General features: G+C 54.6%; 5 protein-coding genes across 5 annotated transcripts; 3 read left to right on the forward strand and 2 right to left on the reverse strand.

Annotated features, from left to right (window-relative positions):
• Window positions 1-770: 770 nt before the first annotated feature.
• Window positions 771-2,180, forward strand: LTHEOB_5464 (uncharacterized protein; the record flags this gene model as incomplete). The annotated part of the gene is made up of 3 exons (XM_035514612.1): window positions 771-1,465; window positions 1,518-1,667; window positions 1,724-2,180. 3 exons carry the CDS (start codon window positions 771-773, stop codon window positions 2,178-2,180), a joined length of 1,302 nt encoding a protein of 433 aa, XP_035373754.1.
• Window positions 2,181-2,215: 35 nt separating this feature from the next.
• LTHEOB_5465 (Acyl- dehydrogenase) lies at window positions 2,216-3,562 on the reverse strand (the record flags this gene model as incomplete). Its single annotated transcript, XM_035514613.1, has 1 exon — window positions 2,216-3,562. One exon carries the CDS (start codon window positions 3,560-3,562, stop codon window positions 2,216-2,218), a length of 1,347 nt encoding a protein of 448 aa, XP_035373755.1.
• Window positions 3,563-4,397: 835 nt separating this feature from the next.
• Window positions 4,398-8,195, reverse strand: LTHEOB_5466 (DNA repair and recombination protein Rad26; the record flags this gene model as incomplete). Its single annotated transcript, XM_035514614.1, has 1 exon — window positions 4,398-8,195. One exon carries the CDS (start codon window positions 8,193-8,195, stop codon window positions 4,398-4,400), a length of 3,798 nt encoding a protein of 1,265 aa, XP_035373756.1.
• Window positions 8,196-9,593: 1,398 nt separating this feature from the next.
• Window positions 9,594-10,735, forward strand: LTHEOB_5467 (BNR/Asp-box repeat domain protein; the record flags this gene model as incomplete). The annotated part of the gene is made up of 2 exons (XM_035514615.1): window positions 9,594-10,009; window positions 10,063-10,735. The coding sequence occupies 2 exons, from the start codon at window positions 9,594-9,596 to the stop codon at window positions 10,733-10,735; spliced, it is 1,089 nt and encodes a 362-aa protein (XP_035373757.1).
• Window positions 10,736-11,112: 377 nt separating this feature from the next.
• LTHEOB_5468 (Pectin methylesterase) lies at window positions 11,113-13,777 on the forward strand (the record flags this gene model as incomplete). The annotated part of the gene is made up of 4 exons (XM_035514616.1): window positions 11,113-11,491; window positions 11,559-11,907; window positions 12,681-13,164; window positions 13,223-13,777. The coding sequence occupies 4 exons, from the start codon at window positions 11,113-11,115 to the stop codon at window positions 13,775-13,777; spliced, it is 1,767 nt and encodes a 588-aa protein (XP_035373758.1).
• Between the last annotated feature and the right edge of the window lie 958 nt (window positions 13,778-14,735).

Below are 14,735 nucleotides of genomic sequence, written 5' to 3' on the forward strand. Positions count from 1 at the left end.
ATCCTCTACTTTACAGTCGACTTGTCATGCCAGAAGCTCGCCGCACGAGACAACGCGCCAAACAGGCTTGCCGTGAGTGTAACGCGCGACGCGTCCGCTGCAATGTCAACGACTCTCAGCCCTGCTCCAATTGCCGCTCTTCGGGGAAGACGTGCGAAATTCTCCCATCAAAAAGAGGCCGGTAATACACAATGCTAGAGCAACCCGTGCGTAGCTGAACCGCCCACTTCAGGTACCCAAGGAAGTCTCGACAGCAGCTGTCAGATAATGTACCCCAGCAGGGCTCTCCCAGTTCGCCCACTGTGCCCGTAGACCATACACACGTCCCTTCCACGCTGGCCAATACTGAGAACCACGCCGATCCACAAGATGGAGAAGCGCAGGAAACCCGCCGGCTACAGCCGGATACGCCGCAAACCGCTCCACTACATCCAGGAACAGCAAGCAGCTTCTTCTTCGGGGAATCCAACCTCCTCACTTCAGTTCCTCGCTCTGCCCCCTCACCGCATGAACCACACAGTAGAAATTTGTCCTACCCTGGAATGTTCGATACCCCTCACACTGATACGCATCACACCGAAAATACAAATGAAAGAACCGAACGTTACCTTAACGAAGAAGGCACCTTTACATTTCCCGAGGTGCAGAGCTGCTTGCCAGCCTTGCAGGCCTACTTTACATGGTTTCATCCCTGCTTCCCCATCGTCTCCAGGCCAGAAGTTGCGTCGAATCTCTTGAACAAAACCGTCTCCCCGTTGTTGCTGCAAGCCATGCTTTTCATTTCAGCAACCTACTGTGATGAGAGCATCATTGCCGCCATGGGATTCAGCAGTCGCTTCCAAGCTAAATCTTCATTCTACAACCGAGCACGGCTTCTGTTCGATGCTGACTGGGAGAAAGACCAGCTCACCATCTTGCAGTCTCTGTTCTTGATGAGCTTCTGGCGAGGTGGACCATCCAATATCCGTGACGTGCGGTACTGGCTGGGCGTGTCCATCACCCTAGCCCAAACCTTCGGACTGCACAGATCTACCCGCTTCACCGCCGGGGACCCCAACATTTCTGCTCTGCGAAGGAGGATCTGGTGGTCCATTTATGTCCGTGAACGACAGGCAGCAGCTTCTCTGGGCTTGCCCAGTCGCATCCGGGACGAAGACTGTGACATCGAAGTCCTCACAACGGCCGATCTCGCGAGTGATGTTGACAATAACTCAGCCACGAATTTTGGAGCTTTTCGACCGGAGCAAGTTGTCTATATTACGAAGATGGTTGAAATCGCCCGTCTGCTTGGAAAGATCATCGACATACATTTTGTCCCAGGCCGAATCCCTTCACCTCAAGAAAGCGTAGACAGCCTCAAATCAGCCCTCGAGAGATGGAGAGATGGTCTTCCAGTAGACATGAGAAATGCCCCAGAACCCGAGCAGACATCAGTTTGGGTGCATCTCTTGCACCTGGCTTACAAGTGAGTGCTGCATTGCCATTTTCGGAGTATTGTGAACTAAATCATTTACCAGTCACCTGCGCATCCTAGTCCACAGGGGAGTATTCCTGCGGAGTCACGATAGTTCCGAGAAGCAAGCTGCTATCAGTGCTGCGTGCCGGATTAGCAGGATTGCAGAAGATATGTTGGCCCAGAAAACCATAAGATTTGGGCAGATGCATCTGTGAGTAACTCACATGCAGTGGTATGCTTCAAGTATAGCTAATCATGTTGCGGTAGGATCACAAGCTTGTTCGCGGCTCTTTGCATCAATGTGATTGAAATCCGGACTGCCGACGACGTGGCAAAAAGGCTTGCCGAGAACAGGGCACAAATGTGCTTGCTCGGCCTCAAAGAAGTTCAAAAATACTGGAGCATAAACAACATTGTCCTTGATCTTTTCTTCCAATACTTGGACAAATCCACCGCCAGAAGGCTCCACGGAGACCATACAGAGGCCACTCGAGATCAAACGAATGCTACAATTAGTTCCGACGGGCCCAACTTTGTGGAGACCGCTTCAGCAACTACAACTGACGCTAATTTACCGGCTACTTCCCTGCAGACTCAGCCCGAGGCGCTCGAATCTGACCTATACTTGAACTTCTTCAGCACGAGCTGGGAGGGAATGGATAACTCTACACTGGACTTCGGCTTACTTTTTGATCCAGTTCAACGTCCTGCCGGTACGGTCTAAAGAGATTGCTTTCAGTATTCTATCAATTGGGTTCTCTAATAGCTACGCGGTAGCTCCAGGACCTTCTCGCTGATGTAATTCAGAATCATTTCTCGGCTGACAGGAGCAATCCGGGGAACCAAGCATTCCCTGAACCACCGCTCGACGTCATATTCAGCAGCGTATCCCATCCCGCCGTGCGTAAGTACAGCCCTCTCACATGCCGTAAATGCTGCCTCAGCTGCCATGTACTTTGCGCTGTTGCACGCCACTCCGAGCGAATGCGGCGTGATTGAGTCGTCCGTCTTACTCGCGTCAAACAGTCGTGCAGCATGATATGTTGCCAGCTTTGCGCCTTCAAGCTTCATATACGCATCTGCCAACGGATGCGCAATAGCCTGGTTCTTACCGATAGGGCGCTGGAAGACGACTCTCTCCCTCGCGTACTCGGCCGCCCTGTTCAATGCCGCGTATCCAAGCCCCAACGCCTCACCAGCCAACAAGCACCGTTCTGCATTCATTCCGTGCAGAATGACCTTGAACCCCTTGTTCTCTTCGCCAATCAACGTATCCGCCGGGATCTCATAGTTGTCGAAGAAAACCTCATTCGCATCAACAGCGCGGCCACCCATCTTGCTGATCCTCCGCATGTCCAGCCCAGGCTTCGTCCTATCCAAATCGATACAGAACAGGGACAAGCCCTCACTCGGCTTCTTCACCTCCTCCACGGGCGTCGTGCGAGCCAGCAGCATCATCTTCCGTGCCACCTGCGCGCAAGTGATCCAGATCTTCTGGCCCGTCACCCTATACGCACCACCATCCTCCGTCTTCCGCGCGAGCGTCCGCAGCCTCAGCGTGTCGAGCCCGGCATCCGGCTCCGTCACGCCGAAGCACACGCGCCACTCGCCGGCGACGACGCGCGGCAGGACGTCCCCGCGCTGTGCATCGCTGCCGAAGCGGGCCAGCGGCTGCGTCGCGTACACGTTGGCGTGCACCGCCTGCGCGCCGGCCATGCCCGCCCCGGACTCAGCGATGGTCTGCATCATGACGGTCGCCTCGGCCACGCCCAGCCCGCTGCCGCCCAGCGCCTCGGGCAGCGCCACGCCCAGCCACCCGCCCTCGGCCAGCGCCGCGTGGAACTCGGTCGGGTCCGTCGACGTCGCGTCGCGCTCCTGCCAGTAGCTGCTGGGGAAGCGCGCGCACACGGATGCCACGCCCTCGCGGACCGCGTGCTGGGTCTCGGTCAGGATGGTCGTGTCCATGAGGCTGTTCATGCGCTGCGCCGCGGCGGTGGTGGAGAAGAGGGACACGGATGTTGCTCCTGGTGCTGGGTTCTGGAGACGTAGGTGTTGATGGTGGTGGTTCTGATACAGCACTTGTGGTCGTCGTCGGGTGGTCGTCATGCGGGGCGTGGTGGGGGAGAGCGGCAGACAGCGGCGCGTTGCTGCCGATCGAGACAACTTTGTCGCCATTGTTGCTGTGAGGGAATGGGAATTGGCGGAGATGTTTCTTATCCGGAGAAGATAATGGATGGGGCAAAAGAGTATCGTTGACGGGTCACGGCAGGTTGAAATATCAGTCTAGAGAGCAGGAGCAGAAATCATATCGGCGAGTTGGATGCAAATAGGCTATTAACTTGTTGTGAAGCCTATTCGGCATTCGTTCGCTGGTTCGTCGGCCTACCCTCCCCGGCGCCGAGCAACCGTACCGAACGACTTTTTGGAACTTCGCAACGTCAGCGTATGTCTCTCTGCAGATTCGATTTGATCAACTTAGATAAGTCAAACTTTCTTGGCGAGCTGCTGACGCCGGTCATTTGCTTGAGCGTGAAATGTGAGTAAGCTCTCGCCCTAGTACGCCGTATTGTCCTTTATGGCATCACATCCATCTCCTCTGACTCTGGAGGACTGAGTTTCGAAATCACCTAAAATTTAAAGAAACTTGTGATGATTCCGAGATCCATCAGGATCCCCAAAGAGGCTGAAATACCGTTGCCTCATCCATATGTGGTATCATTATTCTTAAAAGAAATGCCGCCACTGCGCCGTAAAAGCCCATACTGGGTATCATCCTATCATACACTCCTTTACCTCTTGTCCGCCAAACGATATTCTTGCATCACCCCATCTTTATCGTACTCTCCTGTAAGTGCAAGTCTTCGCATGATCCCCCTTCGCCGCAGTCCCTCGTTCCTCGATTACTGCAACCACCGTCTCATCACTTCCCACATCGACTCCATTACTTCCACTCCGGCTTCAGCTTCCACCTGCCCCTTCCATCACCCTGACTCGGCTTCTCTAATTTCGCCAAGATGTTCAACATCGCCCTGAACTCCTCTGCTTTTTCCCTGCCCTCGCCAACCTGCCACTGGAACTGCTGCTTGATCATCTCCGTGTAGACAACGCCCTCGTGAGCACGCATGAAGTTCCTGATGGCTTTGAACAGTTCCGTTCCCTCCAGATCCTTCTTGCGGTCCACAGCGGGGCGTGGCGTGCCACCACGAGACGAAGACGCTGAGCCACTGTTGTTGAGGGGGGTAGATGACCGACCATTAGCAGAGCCAGGTGCCGCACGGCGAGCAGCGCTATTGGCGGCGGGGGCGTCACGACCCTGGCGGGCGGAGAGGTGGGAGAGGACGGAGCTGGATGATAGACCACCGCGGCCGCCACGACCGCCTCGAAGAGATCCGCGCGATGCACCGAAGCGGTCACGACGAGGCGGAGGGCTGGGTGGACGACCGGCGGTACCGGCCTCTCCGGTCCAGGTCACCGTACCAGCTGGCGTGTTTCGAGCCATCTCGGCAGATCGGGCGAGTTCGCGCGCAGCCTGCTCGGCTCTCTCGCGAGCCATCCTGGAAATCGCTACCGGATCGGGGCCAACAGCGCTCTTCTTGCTATTGGATCCCATAATAGAGTCATGCTCAACCGCGCTCTGAACACCGCTACGAGCGAAAATGCTGGTCATCAGGCGCTCATCCTTGTTGGAGCCTGCAGGCTGAGCAGGAGCTCCTTGTCCTCCAGCCTCAACATCATTTTGTTCTGTCCGATAATCTTCTCCACGTTCAATTCCATAAATATCGGACATCGCTTCTTCTTGCTTTGGGCTTTGTTCATGAGCCTCCTTGGGCGAATGAGTGATTCGTGTTTCACTACCTTGGAAGAGATTGCCAGTCTCTGTTTCATCACTGGGGTTGCCGAGAGTAAAGAGGTCGTGCAAATCTCTGAGATGGAACGTTTGGCGCTGCTTGGGATCTTTCAAAATCTTGTTCGTCAAGAACTGCTTGAAGATTTGACGGTGGTAGATTTTCTCCTCAATACTACCAGCAGTCATGAGGCGGTAGATTTCAACTTCGCGTTTCTGCCCAAGACGCCAAGCACGCTCTCGAGCCTGCACGTCGGTTGAGGGGTTCCAGTCTGGATCATATATGATGACCCGATTAGCGCCGGTCAAGTTGACGCCAAGGCCACCCACTTTGGTGGTTAGAAGAAAGACGTGCAGGTCTGGATCATTGTTAAACTTGTCGACAAGATCCTGGCGGGCTTTGATGCTCGTGGATCCGTCCATACGCAGATAGTTGATGTTGCCGAGCTTCTTGATGAACTTCTCCAGAATGTCGAGCATTATCCTATGCTGGGCGAAAAGAAGAGTCTTGTGACCCTGCCTCTTCCACATTTGAATCAACTCCTTTACGACTTGCATCTTGCCAGACTTCGACCCACTTCCATATCTCGGATCTGATTTGAATTTCGGCGATTTATGGTGAATCAAATCGGGGTGGTTGCAGATCTTACGTAGTATGTCAATTCCGAACAGTGCTTGTCTCCTGCCATCAAGGATAGAGCCCATCTCCTCTGAGCCAAGGAATTCTTCATAGGCCTTCCTTTGGGGCACAGTCAACCGACAAAACAGGACGCGTTCTGTTTTCTTTGGCAAATCCGCAGCGACATCGATCTTGAAGCGTTGTAGAAGGTAAGGGCTGATGGTCTCCTTTAGCACCTCTGCACATCGCATGGCTGTTTCGACTTGGAAATTCGATGCGTTGGCATATCCACCAAGCTTGATAGGGACCTCGAACTGATTGCGGAATTCTGGCAAAGTGCCAAGACGCATTGGATACACAAAGTCAAATAGAGACCACAATTCGTCGAGGTTGTTCTGCATCGGGGTGCCAGAGAGAATCAGGCGGTTCGCAGTGCGCAGTTCCTTGCAGTAGACGGTGACGCGCGAGTCCGGATTACGAATCTTGTGGCCCTCATCCAGAACAGCATACTCCCATTCAGTAGGAATGAGGAACTGACCATATGTTGCAAGGCCAGAGTAAGTCGTTACTAAAACATGCCCATCAGTCTTGACTTTGTCGACAATTCGCTTTGCAGACTTCTCAGTCTTCGTCAGCGGCTGCTTCTTTGAGAAAGACTGTGACTCGATGTTCTGCTCCATCTGGTTCTCCCGCCTCAGATCCATCATGCCACTTCCGGAACTATGCAGGATCGACACTCGAAGAGCAGGCCACCAGGTGTGAAACTCAGTAACCCACTGCTTCATGACGGTTGCAGGGCACACAACAATGACCGGTTTGTTAAGCTTGCCAGAATAATGGAGTCCGGCGATGAAGGAAATTGCTTGAACAGTCTTGCCAAGACCCATCTCATCACCGATGATTCCACCGACTTGCTGGCTGTAAAGTTCCCAAAGCCACTGGACTCCAGTCTTCTGATAGTCAAAAAGATTAGGGTAGATATCACCTGGAACTCTGAAGCCACCATCGAAGGCCGTGTCGGGAATGTGGGGAAGAGGTTGTTGCCATTCGGGCTTCTCATCGTCATCATCCAGTGGGAGAGAGTTGCCACCTGAGGTCTGCTTGGCTCGAGCCTTGCGACGGGCAGCGCTGCGCTCCTTCACCCATTTGTTTAGTCTGGCTTGATAATGAGCCTCATTTCCGTCATCGAGATCCACAAGGTCCTCTTCCTCGTCAGTGCCACCCTCACTTTCAGCCTTTACTTTCTTCTTGGACTTGGCCTGCTTGGGCTTCGGCTTGCGTCCCGGAGTAGTCATGTCGTAATCATCGTCATCTTCAACGCCGTCAAGTTCTTCATCAGTTGAGCCGAGAGTAGCCAACTGGCGATCGTTCATTCCAGGATCGTATGCGTCATCCGATTGTGCAGATTCGGCACTTGATGCTTCCGAGTATTCTTCATCCTCGTGCGTGGTCCTAGCTTTGCGGCGTTTCGTAGGCCGTGCATCCTCTTTAGAGATGGTAGAACTAGTCTCGCTCAAGTCATCTGCAAAGCCGGGCCTCTTTAGATTTCGATGGGATACTGGGCCTTCTGGGGCGAACGAAGCATCCAAATCCTCTTCCTCCTGTTCATCTTCTCCCAACTCGGCGTCAAGGAGTACGTCAGACACGTTCTCGGCAACTCTTTTCGGAGGACGAGCCATCCTAGAGAACGGAGTAATCTTGCCGGTGCGGATGAGGAAGTCTCGACGGCTCTCGTTCGGCTGTTGGCGGTTCCCCCCAACTTCCAATAGGCCATCAGCATTGCTGGGATGGTGCCTCTCGGCGATGCGGCTTTCAATCTGTTGGACATCGGAACTCAAATTGTCGATGCGGGCCTTCATGTCTGCAATATCTTTCCTGACCTTATTCTTGATAGTAGAGCCGCCAGGACCGGCAAGCCGCTCTTCTAGCTTCTGCAATTGGGTGGTGCAGCGTTGTCTCTCGGCCAGCGCCTTCTGCAGGCGCTTGTTGTCACGTTCATCGGCTTGCTCGGTGAGCATTTTATCGGCCTGACGACCAATATCGCGTTCCAGATCATCCTGGTCACGGATGGTGGTGAGGAACCTCAGCCTGCTCTCCTCATCGCCATCGCCATCTATATCCGATCCCCCGGCATCCGATGACTCTTCCGCTTTTTTCTTGCCCTTGTCAATGCGCGGCAATTCGTCATCGACTTCAGCATATTGTTCGACATCAAGCTCGGGTGAGGACGGTAAGCTAGAAAGGCTACTCTCGTCACTGGGCGACGGGCCCGACATTGCGTTGTGCGGTGTTGCGGCCAGGATAAAGAGGTGGCGCGATCGCGAACGTAGGGGCCGACGATGGGGACCTCGAGGTCGAGATAACGGTGGGAATGGTTGGTTTTCACAATCACTAGCTGAGTGAGCGTGATAGTGCAGGTGAGCCAGACGCGCAGTGGGAGTGCGTAGTGGAGTCAACGGCGGTGTCTCGAATGCGCGTCCTGATTGCGACGAGCTGTCGGTGGCAACAACAGGCGGTCGCGATCGGGTTACAGGGTGTGAGAGAGTATAAGGAGACGCGCGCAGAAGCAGATGAAGGAGTGTGAAGCGCAGCGCAGATTATGGCGATGATAGTCGCAAAGGGCGCAGCGGTAGAGAATTGAAAGCGAAGGCTTTCGCGGTGGCCCAAAATGGAACACCACCCTGATGACCTCATCAGCGGCCCAGGCTCCAGCGCATTCTGCCGCGTCTGACCGCCCGGACACGCTAGCTGCCCCTCGAACGCGTGGACGCGTGCCGGCCTCGCTTGTGTCTCCGGCATTTCCCTACCGCTTCTCCGCATTTCCAAACGACATGCTGTGCGGCACCACCCGTCCATTTGAGCTGAACCCACCGCACGGCTTTGTGCCCTGTTTGGACACACCGGCCGAGAACTCCCGAAAGATAATACGAAGCAGCCTTCTTGGCCTTGCTCTTGGGTCTCACGATACTTCTGTGCGGCTCTCGAGCCTCGCGCCTAGTCACGCGCTTGGCCCGACTCATGCCACAGTTGCTGCCTTCTGATTGATGGAATATCGACATCTTACCCGCTTAACACCACAAAAGCCGGTGGATGTGCCAGCCACACGCCACCTTCACACCGCACGCAGGTACCCCACCACTTAAGCACCGCCTGGTCTTAACCGCGCATCCCTTCATTATGGAACAAGGACCAGCCAGCGAGCTTGCGTAAACCACCGCTCACACGTATATTCTATCCGACCACGCACCACCCTCTCTCAATCCTACTATCTCGGATGAGCGAAAGTATGGCCTTCTGCCCATATTCTTTCAAGCTTTGTTCCTTCCGTGAGGAGGCTTTGCTCATGGCTTGCTCTAGCCGAGCATACGTCAGTGCCGCTGCAGGGGCCTGCCATGACGAAATGCATTCTGTGGGCGCGGCTTTATTACTCTGCGGGAAAGATGCTGTACGGAATGGCGCGGGCAGGCAAGGTTTCGCGGACTAATGCGCCGAGGCCGTTTCCCCAGTTCTCTCCACGCGGGCGGTGTCCGCCCACCGGGGCCCCTCACTAGCTTTCCTGATCTCGCGTAGATCCCTCCCCAGGTCCGGCCATCTCGTACTTCCATTTTCTACGTAGTACCTATAAAACCGGTGGATGGCTGCAACATGTGCTCAGCAAGCAATCGCCCTTCAAGATGCGCTTCTCTCTCGCCCTTGCCGCTGCGGCTCTGTCGCACTTTGCACAGGCCCTCGATCATGTCACCATCTTCTCCCCGCCCTCGGACTACAACATTCCCAGGACCCTGTACGCAAGGACGCTGTACCTAGAGCAGGAAGATGCACTGCTTGCAACATGGGAGAACTACTCGCCCGAGCCCCCGCTCGTGTGGTATCCCATCTACCGCTCTGACGACAAGGGTGAGACCTGGTACGAGATCTCAAAGGTCAACGACACGGTGAACAACTGGGGCAACCGCTACCAGCCCTTCTTGTACGAGCTCAAGGCTGCCTATGGCGACTACGAGGCCGGCACCATTCTTTGCGCTGGCAACGCGCTGCCCACCGACCTCAACTTCACAAAGATTGATATCTATGCCAGCAGGGATAGGGGGTGAGTCCAACAATCTCTATAAGTTTAGACAAGCGTAGTTCTAACAGATTCAGTGTCAACTGGGAGTTTGTCTCGTCTGTCGCCAGCGGAGGCCGCGGTCTTCCCAACAACGGCGAGACCCCGGTCTGGGAGCCTTTCATCATGGAGTACAACAACCAAATCATCACCTACTACTCGGACCAGCGCGATCCCGATCACGGCCAGAAAATGGTCCACCAGGTCTCCACCGACCTTGTCAACTGGGGCGATATCGTCGACGATGTTGCCTACGATACTTACGATTTCCGCCCTGGCATGCCAACCGTCGCCCTTCTCCCCAACGGCCAGTACATCCTCACGTACGAGTTCCACGGCGCTGCGGAGGGTTCATTCTCCGTCTACTACCGCCTCTCCGAAGACCCGCTTCTGTTTGACTCAGCCCCCGGCCAGGTCATCCGCACCCAGTCCAACACTGTTCCCGTCGGCTCTCCGTACGTCGTCTGGACTCCAGCTGGCGGCGAGAATGGCACCATTGTTGTCAGCTGCGGCACCAAGTCGCAAGTCTTCATCAACCGGGCGCTCGGTCATCCGGATGCTTGGTACGACTTGGAAACGGTTGAGAGCACCTCATACACGCGCAGCTTGATGACGCTGGGCACTGAGGGTGAGATTCTCATCGCAGGTGGTGGTGTCTTGAACGGCGAGAGCAACAGCGTGACCGTCAGCACTGTCAACGTTGCTGCTTAAACAACCACTTGACCTTGTAAATAAAGATGACTAAGTAATAAAAGAACATTCAAATTTCTAGCAGCTGATTGATTGCGCACATCCCTTGCGACACCTTCGCACTCGGGGATTGGTTAGCTCCGACGCAGTGAGTGCGGGGCAGGAGTGGCTTAGTAATTGCGGGGCATTGCGTGCTTCACGATGATGACGGGACCTTTGTCTCATCGTCAACTTATATCGCGCGACTTCGGGCTCCACAGTTCTTGCTCCGATCTATAAAAACTCGTAAATCTCAATCCGAGCTTCCGGCAACAAAGCCACTGCATAACCGAATCCTTTGATCATCCTTCACAACAACCCCCCACTTCCTTCACGTGCAAGAAACCTACCCTCTCAACATGTCCTACCTCTACGGCGACGACACGCCTACGGACGTGAAGAATGCTAAGGGTCTGCACCTCGTCACACAGAGCACTCCCAATGGTCAGAAGGTCCAAATCTTCTTAGAAGAGCTCGCCGAAGTCTACGGCATCACCTGGACCACCACCCTGATCAACATCGCCACGAATGAGCAGAAGAAAGAGTGGTTCCTGCGTCTAGACCCTAACGGCCGCATCCCCATCCTTATCGACAACACGCAGAACCCGCCTTTCCCCGTTCACGAGACGTCGGCGGAGCTTCTGTACCTGCTCAAGAAGTACGACAAGGATGACGTCTTCGGTTTCAAGGACGATCTCGAGCGCAGCCAGGCGCTGCAGTGGCTCTTTTTTTGGCACGGTAAGCCTTTTCCAGGGAATTTTGACCTAGTTACACGAATGTTTGCTAATGACGTAAACGATGATAGGCAGCGGAGCGCCGTACCAGGGACAGCTGAACCACTTCGGCAAGTTCGCCAAGGAGAAGATTCCGTACGCCATTGAGCGCTTCAAGAATGAAACGCTACGGGTCTATGGTGTGTTGGAAATTCACCTGTCGGGCAAGTACTCTGGCGAGCCCCGCCAGTACCTGGCCGGCAAGGGCCAGGGCAAGTACAGCGTTGCCGACATCGGCACATGGCCGTGGATTGCGAAGTGGGAGTTTAGCGGACTCACCAAGGAGGATGTGAAGCAGTTCCCACACTTGCTCGCCTGGATCGACAGGATTGCGCAGAGGTCTGCGGTCAAGACGGGCACCGGCGAGAAGTATCAGCAAAAGTAAGCACAGGTGGACGTCAAAGCCGAGACTAAAAGAAAATGGAAAAGTTCCAAGGAGTAAATCCTCTTTTTTGTTGATGCGCGCGCACACTTCTGAATGGGGTAACTTTCAGAACCAATACTCGAAACTCGATTCATCTGATAAACGCAATCTTATGCAATCACTATTAAAAAGAAAAATTGGCGGATGTTTCATTGCTTCGCCAAAGCTTACCCATGCTGCCCCTGGGTCAAAGCGTCGGACTCAATTCGGAGGCTTTTGAGCAGAGAAAGTTACTGGTGGAAGAAATGAATGATGCATCAGGATCCTTGTCTTCCCCACGTCCGGCTAAACCCCACACTTTCCCCAGAAAGCCATGTCCTGGGTGCCGAAATGCTTGCATGCTCCGCTATTGCTTGCATACGAGCAGGAAAAGAAAGTCCGTTTCTCCATATCGACACGTCCCCAGCCCCTCGGTACTGGCGACCCATGCATACCGTTCCCGGCTCCTGGTGCATCTGCCGGAACATTGATAAACACGGGTGCCCAGGTACATAGATGCGATCTACGTGCTTTCTTTCCCGGTCTCTCAGTGCTAGGGACCCTGAGCTTTCGTCATCATGGCTGCATTTTCTTCACTGAAATCGTTGACGTCTGTCCTATCTCTGCTTCTACTCTCTGCAATCCCGCACTCCTCCGCCCTCCATGCCTACAGCCGTGCAGAATGCCAGGCACCAACAGCAGACCCTCTGGACGGTTGCGAACCCGGGACATTGCTCGTGAGCCCCAACAGCACCATCAGTAGCGGCAGCAACACCACCTTCACCTCGATCCAATCCGCCATCCTCTCCCTCGGCAACACCACCACGCCCGCAACCATCCTCATTCTCCCAGGCACCTACACCGAGCAAGTCAACATCACGCGGCCTGGGCCGGTCACACTTCTCGGCCAGACCTCTTCGCCCAACAACGCTACCACCAACGGCGTTACCATCCTGTGGCGAGAAGCGACCGGCAACGCGGTCAACAGCTTCGACAACGCCTATACGTCCGTTCTGACCGTCGCGCCGACGCTCGAGAGCAGTCTGACGGGCAGCGGGCCCACGGGTCATGCGGTGCCGGCAGGCACGCCGTTCGGCAACGCCGATTTCCGCGCCTACAACGTCGATTTTGTGAACGACTACGCGCCGTACTCGGCGGGGCCGAGCCTGGCCATCAGCGTTAGCTACGCAAACGCTGGGTTCTACTACTGCGGGTTCTACAGCTATCAGGACACCGTGAGTCCAAAGAAATACCGCACCCCTTCTTTGCAAACGATTGACTAACCCGCAACAGATCTACATCGGCAAGCTCGGCAACGCCTACTTCTACGACTCCACCATCGCCGGCCAGACCGACTTCCTCTACGGCTTCGGCACCGCGTGGATCCAGTCCTCGCTGCTCTCGCTCCGCTCCTGCGGCGGCGGCATCACCGCGTGGAAGGGCACAAACACTACCTTCGAGAACAAATACGGTGTCTACATCCACGACTCCGAGGTGCGCAAGGCCAACTCCTCGCTCGCCATCGCCGGCCTGTGTCCGCTCGGCCGCCCGTGGAACGCACAGCATCGCAGCATCTTCGCGGATACCTATCTGGACGACTCGATCAAGAGCAGCGGGTATATCCCTTGGGGCTCGACGGATCCGAGGACGAATAACTACACCTTCATGGCCGAGTTTGACGATTTTGGGCCGGGCTGGAATGAGACGGGGAGGAAGGTGGCGAATGTGACGAGGCTGCTGACAACGGAGGAGTATGAGCCGTATGATAGCTTGAGCAAGGTGTTCCAGTGGCCATTTAGCGGCGAATTTGGGAACACGGCATGGATTGATGCAAGCCCGGAGGCGTAGAGGGCAGAGTCGGCGCTTAGCTGCAAGGCGTAGACACTTGGCAAATAGAAACGTTGATCCATCGCTTACTAAATGGATGTCGCCCCACTACGCATGCGCAGGTTTTGGTAAGCTGCGAGGCTGAGTCTTATTCCATTCTCCGCCTTGCCCCCTCTTCGCCCACAATCTTTCTCTTGCGAAACGGTTGCACTGTTATTCTTTTGTCCTAGGCCAGACGGTATATATCTCGCCTCCTCAAAAATTGTGTCTTTGGATCATACTGGTGCTCCCCGAGTAAATGAGACCAAGCGGAAATGAAGGTCAGCCCGAGGCTGGTGATCAAGAAGATGCATGGACGCCCTTCCAGCCTCAGATCCAGTCACTCTCGCGTCCGCGATCAGCAACTATCCGTCCAGAGCAGCCGGAACTCTTGTCAAGCTCTTCAGGAATCCAGGGATTGGACCATGAATGCTTTCCATCTGCTGCGCAAGGTGGTTACCATTCAGGTCATGGCATCCGACTGGGCAATTTCGATCGGCTCGCACCTCCGCCAGCACCTAATCAGATATCTCGGCCAGAGCTTAGAATCATAACAGAAGGACCGATGTTACGCTTTGCCTGTCCGTACTATAAGCGGTCGCCAAACGAAGAGCCTGAGCAGAGGTCTTGTGTTTATCCTGGTTTTAAGAACATCGCACGTCTAAAGTAAGCAGCTCAAAGCATATTGCGATAACTATCTCTAACGCAGCCAAGGGAGCATCTATATAGGCATCATATGCAGCCGCGCTGTGTTAGATGTAACGAACAGTTCAACAACATTGCAGCCCTCGATGAACACCAAGATGCGGGAGAATGTCAGGTGGACTACAGCGATGGACTTGATCAGGAGCAAGAAAGCAGGGTGGAGAATGAAGAGCGGACAAGTAACACGAAGACAGAAGGGGAGAAGTGGAAAGATATCTACCAGAAATTGTTTTCA

This window comes from Lasiodiplodia theobromae, assembly GCF_012971845.1.
Source record: "Lasiodiplodia theobromae strain AM2As chromosome Unknown scaffold_15, whole genome shotgun sequence".
In the NCBI taxonomy this organism is placed as follows: domain Eukaryota; kingdom Fungi; phylum Ascomycota; class Dothideomycetes; order Botryosphaeriales; family Botryosphaeriaceae; genus Lasiodiplodia; species Lasiodiplodia theobromae.